The sequence below is a fragment of the Talpa occidentalis genome, unplaced genomic scaffold, assembly GCF_014898055.3.
Source record: "Talpa occidentalis isolate TD23 unplaced genomic scaffold, MPIMG_talOcc4v2.1 talOcc4.16, whole genome shotgun sequence".
NCBI lineage: Eukaryota > Metazoa > Chordata > Mammalia > Eulipotyphla > Talpidae > Talpa > Talpa occidentalis.
Genome location: NW_023601653.1, coordinates 61,858,672 through 61,866,960, shown reverse-complemented (window position 1 = coordinate 61,866,960; position 8,289 = coordinate 61,858,672). Strand labels below are relative to the sequence as shown.

General features: G+C 48.4%; 1 protein-coding gene across 1 annotated transcript; it reads left to right on the top strand.

The window, feature by feature from the left end:
* Positions 1 to 304: 304 nt before the first annotated feature.
* On the top strand, positions 305 to 4,412 carry CDKN1B (cyclin dependent kinase inhibitor 1B). Its single transcript, XM_037514319.2, has 3 exons — positions 305 to 1,314; positions 1,846 to 1,975; positions 4,131 to 4,412. Exons 1-2 carry the CDS (start codon positions 840 to 842, stop codon positions 1,965 to 1,967), a joined length of 597 nt encoding a protein of 198 aa, XP_037370216.1. The 5' UTR covers positions 305 to 839; the 3' UTR covers positions 1,968 to 1,975; positions 4,131 to 4,412.
* Positions 4,413 to 8,289: the final 3,877 nt, after the last annotated feature.

Sequence of the window (8,289 nt, the reverse complement as noted above, 5' to 3'; positions counted from 1 at the left end):
CGCGGCGGTGCATCGGGCTGCGCAGCGCTGCGACCGGCACCCAAGGCCCCGCCGCCGGGCGCGCAGGCCCCTCCCAGCTCCCCGGCCGTTTGGCTAGTTTGTTTGTCTTATTTTTAATTTCTCCGAGGCCGGCCAGAGCAGGTTTGCTGGCAGCCGTGCACCTCCAGCGATCACGCGACCAGCCAATCTCCGGGCGGCGCTGCAGGAGGCGGTGCGCCGGGGAGGCGGGGTGGCTGCGCACCGCGGCGGGCCACCTTAAGGCCGCGCTCGCCAGCCGGGGCTGGGCGGCTCCCGGCGCCCCGACCAATGGATCGCCGCCTCTGTTTAAATAGACTTGCGGTGTCAATCATTTTCTTCTTCGTCAGCCTCCCTTCCACCGCCATATTGGGCAACTAAAAAAAAGGGGGCTCGTCTTTTCGGGGTGTTTTTCTTGCCCTGCCCTCGCCCCACTTGCTCGCCGCTCCGCGATTCCGACGCCGGCAAGGTTTGGAGAGCCGCTGGGTGCGCGGGGGCCGCGGGCGAGCACCCGCCTGGACTTGGACTGGCCCGGCACCCCCTCCTCTCGCCGCTCCCCTCCCCTCCCCGCCCTCCGGCTCGCCAGTCCACTGGGGGCGGCCGAGACTTGGGGCTGCCTGGGCCGGGGCGTCCCCTCGCCCTCCCCCCAGACCCTGCGCGCTCCTGACGCTCGGGCAGTTACGCGCGGCTGTTTGTTGCTCTTGGCTCCGCGGGCCGTCGCTGGGCTTATAAGAGGGGTGCGCGCTGGTTCGGGGCGTTTTGTTTTGTTCGGTTTTGTTTTCGGGAGCGCGACACAGAGGCGGTCGTAAAGACCAGGGAGGAAGATGTCAAACGTGCGAGTGCCTAACGGTAGCCCGAGCCTGGAGCGCATGGACGCCCGGCAGGCGGAGTACCCCAAGCCCTCCGCTTGCAGGAACCTCTTCGGCCCGGTGAACCACGAAGAGTTAACCCGGGACCTGGAGAAGCACTGCCGAGACATGGAAGAGGAGAGCCAGCGCAAGTGGAATTTTGATTTTCAGAATCACAAGCCCCTGGAGGGCAGATACGAGTGGCAAGAGGTGGAGAAGGGCAGCTTGCCCGAGTTCTACTCCAGACCCCCGCGGCCCCCCAAAGGCGCCTGCAAGGTGCCCACGCAGGAGAGCCAGGATGTCAACGGGAACCGCCAGGCGGTGCCTTTAATTGGGTCTCAGGCCAATTCAGAGGACACGCATTTGGTAGACCCAAAGACTGATGCCTCGGACGGCCAGACGGGCTTAGCGGAGCAGTGCACCGGGATGAGGAAGCGACCTGCAGCGGACGGTAATGACCCCTCCCCAGCCATAAAATGTCTGTCTGCCTGTCTGTCTGTCTGGGGCACCGCTCGGCCTGTCTGGGGTCCATGGGCCCCGCTTTCTTCTCAGCGCTTTCTGATCTAACTTAGGAGAGCGAACTTTGCTCCTCTTGGGTTTTAAAGGCTACCTACTTGCTTGCGTGTCTGTTTATGATTTTTTAGGGCAGCATTCTGAGATTGTGTTATCTCTCATCATTCCCCTAACTGAAAACATCCACAGTTGGTCCCTGCAAGCCTTAGGGAGGTGACAGCGTTAGGATGTTGACCAGTAGCCTCCCTTGCGCTGTGGAGAGAAAGAGCTTTGAGAACTTAGAAAACACCTTCTGTTGTGTGCAAACAGCCTGATTTTGTTCCCTTAAAGGCCACTGGGAGTGAGGTCCAGGATGGTGGGTGGAGGTGGTGGGTTTTTCATGCCCTGACTCTTGGACCCACTTAATGTCAGCCATTGTTTTTCCTAATAAAGATTGTGTGTTCTTTTTCAAATTCTCCCTCGCCATTAGATGCCTCTCCTCAAAACAAAAGAGCCAACAGAACAGAAGAAAATGTTTCAGACGGTTCCCCCAACGCGGGCTCAGCGGAGCAGACGCCCAAGAAGCCCAGTCTCAGAAGACGTCAAACGTAAATGACTCGGTGGGTGGATTGCTAGGAGCAGACAACTGACACCCGCATGGGGCTGCTGGCCTTGGGTTTCACTCCCGGAGATACCCCCTCTCAGCGGTTGCTGGCAGAGTAGAACCTGTGGGTTTCTGTTTTGCTTATAGTTTTCTGAGATGAAAAATGCAGGAATAGAGAAGGTAGGGAATCACTTGTGGGGATACTGTATTTCCCACACTTTGTGTCCTCAGATCGGCTTCCCTCGAAACTGAGATGACTAGAGGAAGTGTCAGGAAAAGGACTTGGAAAAACGCTTTTTGGGTAGGAAGGTCCATGCCCTGAGCCAGTTGGAAACAATAGGGTCTTTCTCCATCTGGAGAACTGGGGTAACCCTCAGTCCCACTTCATGAGAAATTATTTCTCCGGAGGGTCAGCTTGTGTCAGTTACAAATTTTGGACCATCCTTGGGGAAAAGGCAAATAATTGATGACATTTAAATTTCGAGGGAAAAATGAGCTGCAAATCATTCCTATTTGGTTAATCAGTGGTTAGCATTGTGAATAGGAAGGTATGGTGTATTCTTTTATCTTAATCATTTTCATAAACTGTCACTTTCCCTGTTTTTTTTGATGACTTTTGAGAACAAGGAAAGAGCCAGCATACTAAAAAAAAAAAAAACAACAACAAAAAAAACAAAGTTCAGAAATACTCAAGTTCCTAAAGTATTTCTGATAACACAAGTTGCAAAGCAGAAGTTAAATTAACTCTGCCAGAGTAAGCATTCCAAGAACACGTCAGCATGTGTATGCTAATCATGCTAGAACAGGATGATTTGGGTATTTGTAGGGGAAATGGAGAATAGCCCTCAGGATTGGGGAGTGTAGGTCTGCCCTGAACAAAGGAAGTGGAGATTTTTCCATCTACTAAAATCTGATCAACATGAATAACTCATTTGAATAATTCAGCCCTCAACTGTATCTGATTGGCTTCCAATAAAAATCAAACTACATATATGAAGTTTGTAAAATTCTTACAGACAAGGACCGTGACCTCGGTTTGTCCCTAAACACTTTGTAAATGCACTCATTAAAGTCTCTAGCAAATAGAGATTTTAATCGATGTTGCCACAGATGTTTTAAATCCTCATTTATAAAAATTTAAAACTAAAAGAACATAGGGATTAAGGTTGGATTTAAGTTTAACTGTTTTTAAGTCACAATATCATATATGGATCTATATCTATAAATACATTTATAGATGACATCTTTACACCTGTAATTTTCCAGAGCTTATGCAACACAGCACTCTAGAATCTTTATGTTATAGAATTATCTGAAGAGAGAAATCGGATGACAATTTTTCTGAAGACTCCTTCTGGCCTGTTGGTTTGGGACTTATTGTGTAACTCATGAGATGAGCCACTGTATTTTAATGAGTAGATCACACGCCCTGGATTTTGATCTGGCCCCATCTGACGTGCAGAGATGAGGCATTTGTTAGTGAATATTGCCAATTCAGAGAATACTAGAAATTACTAAGGATATATTCAAAAGCAAAAGCATTCATATGTATATTCTGTTTATGACTGGGAAAACAGTATATTTTGAAAAAAAAAGTTAACAGAAATTTTTTTGGAGAGCCTTTATTAGTTCGGTTATTTTTCAAACCTGGAAAATTTTGTAACTCTTTAGTGTTACAGTTTCTTAACTTACTTTCGTATCTTGGGCCCCAATTCTATAGACCAGGGTCTTTCAACCTTTGCATGGTTGACGTTTTGGGCCATATACTTCTTTGTTGTGGGAGTGGGTCCTGTGCATTGTAGGATATTTGGCGCCATCCTTGAGCCTCTCCCACTAGATGCCACTGGGGCACACCCCACCCCCCCAGCCTCCCCAACCCCCCCAGTGTAACAACCAAAAATGTCTCCAAACATCACCACATGTCCTCTGGGGGAGCAAAATTGCCCACTGTTGAGAACCACTTGCTCTAAGCAAAAACACAACACAGAGGGAAGTAAAAACCCAGTGAAGGGAATGTTGGATGGAGATGACTATAGTCATCAATTTTGAGAACATACTTTTCCATAGCTCAGGAATTTCTCAACTGAGAAAAGGGCAAAGTAATTCCTGTACTTGATTGCTATGGACTGGGCAACAGCTTGTCTCCTAAATCTCTCTTGTTTCTTTTGCAGAATGAAGAGTATGTCTCCTTGTTTATCAGCTACATCGCTACAAGGATTATGAAGCAAGGAAGATACATTAAAAAATCTAAATACATATCTCTGACTCCATGGAATGGACATCTTGTATAAGCACTGAAAAGCAACAACACTAAAATTTTAGGCACTCTTAAATGATATGCCTCTAAAAGCATTGGATGTAGCATTGTGCAATTAGGTTTTCCTTATTTGCTTCATTGTACTACCTGTGTATATAGTTTTTACTTTCATGTAGCACATAAACTTTGGGGAAGGGAGGGGTGGGTGGGGCTGAGAAATTGGCATTGGGGTAATGAAGTGTTTGCTTCGTTTATAGCAAGGAGAAAAAATACTGGACTTGCGTGAAGATAAGCAGTTTGGGGGAAGGGTTTGAGTTATTTTCTTTAAAGATGTAATGTCCCTTTCAGTGAGAGTTGACAAAAATTGCTATTTTTACATGAAGCTTTTTCTCATTTGGGAGTGCTGCTGATTCCACATGTAGCAACAAATGGCTTTTTAAAAAAATAAACGACTACAATAAGAAGTGATCTCAGTGCTTCCCCCCCTTCCCCCAGTTCACCTCAAAGTTAGAATTTACCACCATTTGGGTAACCACTCAAGGTAATTCTGGGCAAAAATTTGGAGTGTGTCAGGGGTGTTCTGAATGCTCAGAACTGACCATCTAATTTTTATCAGACGTTGAAATAATTCAAAATCCTTGGATATTTTTTAAAAGATCTGTGAGCCACTTCATATAAAAACAATGAAATAACTTTTTACTTCAAGCTCATTTGATTTGTTAATATGCCCAAAGGAAAGTGTTTTTAAAGGAATGCGTCAAGGAAAAAAAACACTTGTGAAAAAGTGAAATGGATACTACATCTTTAAACAGTATTTTTACATTGCCTGTGTATGTGTATGAGACAACCATTTAAAGTGTACCTGTGTACATAACTGTAAAAACACTGAGAAATTATACTAACTTATTTATGTTAAAAGAGATTTTTTTTTTTTAATCTAGACAATATACAAGCCAAAGTGGCATGTTCTGTGCATTTGTAAATGCTGTGTTGGGTAGAATAGTTTTCCCCCCTTCTGTTAAATAATATGGCTATGCTTAACAGGTTGCATACTGAGCCAAGTATAATTTTTTGTAATATGTGAAAAAGATGCCAATTGTTACACACCAAGCAATCAATAAATAAAACTTCCATAGCTATTCACTGAGTTGTATTATGTAACGTAATGTGACCTGGCCTTCTCGTCCTATTTACACAAATACCGTCTGAAGTGGCAAATAGCTAGATCATTCAGATCCACGGCTCACATAATGTCATGTGGGTCCAAGTGTAGTGATCGTTATTTTCCACTTAGTTCTGTATGGGTGGAAAGGCTTTAGAAGTCGAAAGTGGAAAAGTCACATTTTCATATAAATAAGACAGTTGAAGTCTCCATTAGTTCAAATATTTATGTCTTCTAGGATATGAATGTGTCAGAACCAAATATTCTTACATAAGTGTAGACTGATCACACTTTTGGGAGGTTGAAAATGAAAGTAACATGGTGACTTCTCTAAATTCTGTTATTTACTCATGCAAAGTGTTTGAGGAATTAGAGCAATTGTTCAGGACACCTCATCCAAATTATTCAGATATACACAGTTCCTTTAGAAACTGGCAGGCATTCCATACTAATTTAGATAGAATATGTATTCAGTTAAATGCAAATTGTCATAAATTCTTCAATTTCTTAATGTCCCAATTTGTATGTACACAATTTAAAAAATGGTTCATGTAAATATCAAAATATGAGTATTTTATTTCAAAACTAAAGTTGGGTTCCCATAGCCACTTAGCAAAGAATTTTATTTTTTTACTGAAATAAAAATTAAGCCATTTAAAAGTCAGATTTACTGAAATAATTTCTGATTCTCTTCCAAATGTGTTTAAGGTGTAAAAGTAAACTTTTTCTAGGAATCTGCAAATGCTTAAATCATAGAAACCTGAATTTGGTTTAAATTGTCTCCCTCAAACACTTGCATTAACATTATTGTACCCTAAAAGGAACTCTCAAGAGGATAGTTTCAGCTTATTTTGACCCGAATATTTTTTATTATTATTAAATATTGAAAGCAGTGTCTTTCCTTCGCTACCGGCAAGGGAAAAAGTAGGTCCTTTGCTGGCCGGACTACATCTTCCCAGTAGATATTTTATTTCAAAACTAAAGTTGTTTTCGTGATTCTATTCAAAACACGCATACGGGGTGTTTTTCAGGAAGAGACTGAGAAAGCAAAAAAAAACAATTCAAAATGGGGTGGAAGGAGTAGAAAGTCAGGAAATAATGAAATCAAATGAATGTCTCTCTGAGCTCATAAGGGTACTTAAAAAAGTGACTAACAGAAGGGGGGAGTCCCTCAATTGCTGCCTGCACCCCATTTTTCTTGCTTAAAGAGGCATCTTTAATCTGGATTTCTAGAGATTGCGCTTTAGGCGCGCCGGGCCGGGCAAGAGTGGATGCCCGCCGCGCCTGGCACGTTCACAGGCAACTCAGCCCTCAAGTCACCGTGTCTGTGCCGCTCACGTCTGTGTCAAGTCCCCATACCCGTCCCCCCACGGGGAGCATTTTCCCTCTAGTTGGGGATTACGGGACCCGCGGCGGGCGTCCCTCTGAGGGGCTGTAGCCCCTCGCTACCCTCGACCTGGCGCCGTGGTGTCCCCAAACTGCCCCGCAGCCCCGCGCCTGGCCGCCCGCAGCTGCCTGTGCGGGATCGGGCTTGGCGGGCGGTCCGGCCCGAAAGGGCCATCCTGACTCGCTCGTCCGCTGCAACTTGCGGCTCCCGCAGCGCCCTGGTCGCAGAGCGCAGCCCCCGCGCCCGCGCGCCCGCAGGCCGGGGCGGGCGCCTGCACCTCGGCCCGCGCAGCCGGGCCGGGCGGTTTCTCAAAAACTTTCTAGTCTCATCCTCTCTTTTCTGGGATAAGAAAGAAGAGGAAGACCCTCTTCTCCTGCACCCACAGACCCCTCCGCATCAGTACCCTGCCAATCCCGGGGCCGCTGGGGAATCGGGGCGAAGGGGAGAGATTTCCCAATCCGTGGACCCTCCCGGGAAGCAGCCCGCTCCCACCCCTACCCCGGGCTCCAATGATCCTCCGCCCCGCGCATTTCGAAAGGCTTCCCCGCTCGCCGGCGGCCCAGGGCCGCGCAAACCAGCGGGCAGGGCCGGGCGCCACAACCGCTGGTGGGGTCGCTTCCACCCTTCCACCCGCTTTGCAAAGTCTCCCCGTCGCATCCCTGGCTGCCCTGAGCGGGGGGCTGGGCCCGGGGAGAAGCAGAGGGAAATGTGGGCGCAGGGGCATGATCTGGGGTCCGTGGCAATCGACAGGAAGGCAGCGGGGCGGGCGGCCTTTCAGGCCACCGTGCGCCCACCGCCCTGGCGCGCCGAGCGACCTTCCCCGGTGGCCGGGAACGCCGGGCTTCGCCATTTCATCCTCATCCTCATTAGCTTAAGACACTTGCTCCTCCAAAGCTTTGGGATCGAAAATGGTAGTTTTAAAGCTCGCCTAAGACCTCCGATCTGTTTTTTCAGAGTATGAATTCTGTAAAAAATCGCGTTCTCTTTCACCTGAGCCACACCCTACCCACGCCACCCCCTCCCTCGCGGCCAAATATAAGGTAACAATCGTGCCAGCAAAGCTGGGGGATGGAAGAGGGCGCCGGTCAGGGTAGGAATCCCCCCCTTACACACACCCCGTCCGGGATGGGGGGGACCTCCTAGATCTCGGCTCGTGTTGGGGTGCGGTGGGTGGGGTCGGCTCCAGGCCCCGCGGAACCGAAAGTGTAATCTTTACGCGTAAACGCCTGTCCCCGCGTGGCCGGAGGCGCACCTGGCCTGTCTCGCGTGGGCGCACACGCAGATCAGGCAGGAGTCAAAGTACAAAAGTGCCCCCCGAAGGGGACCCGCAGGCGTGTTGCGCGCGAAACCTCGACGCGCCTCAAAAGGAACGTTACGAAAAGGCCGGAGCGGGCGCGCGCCGGGTCCCGGGCGGGGGATTGCATCATCGCCGCTCCCCCGCCAGAAAATGGGCCCGAACCGCGGTCACCATCATGGCGCTCGGGCCGGGCCGCGCTTCCCGCGCGCCTTCCCCGAGCGCTCGGG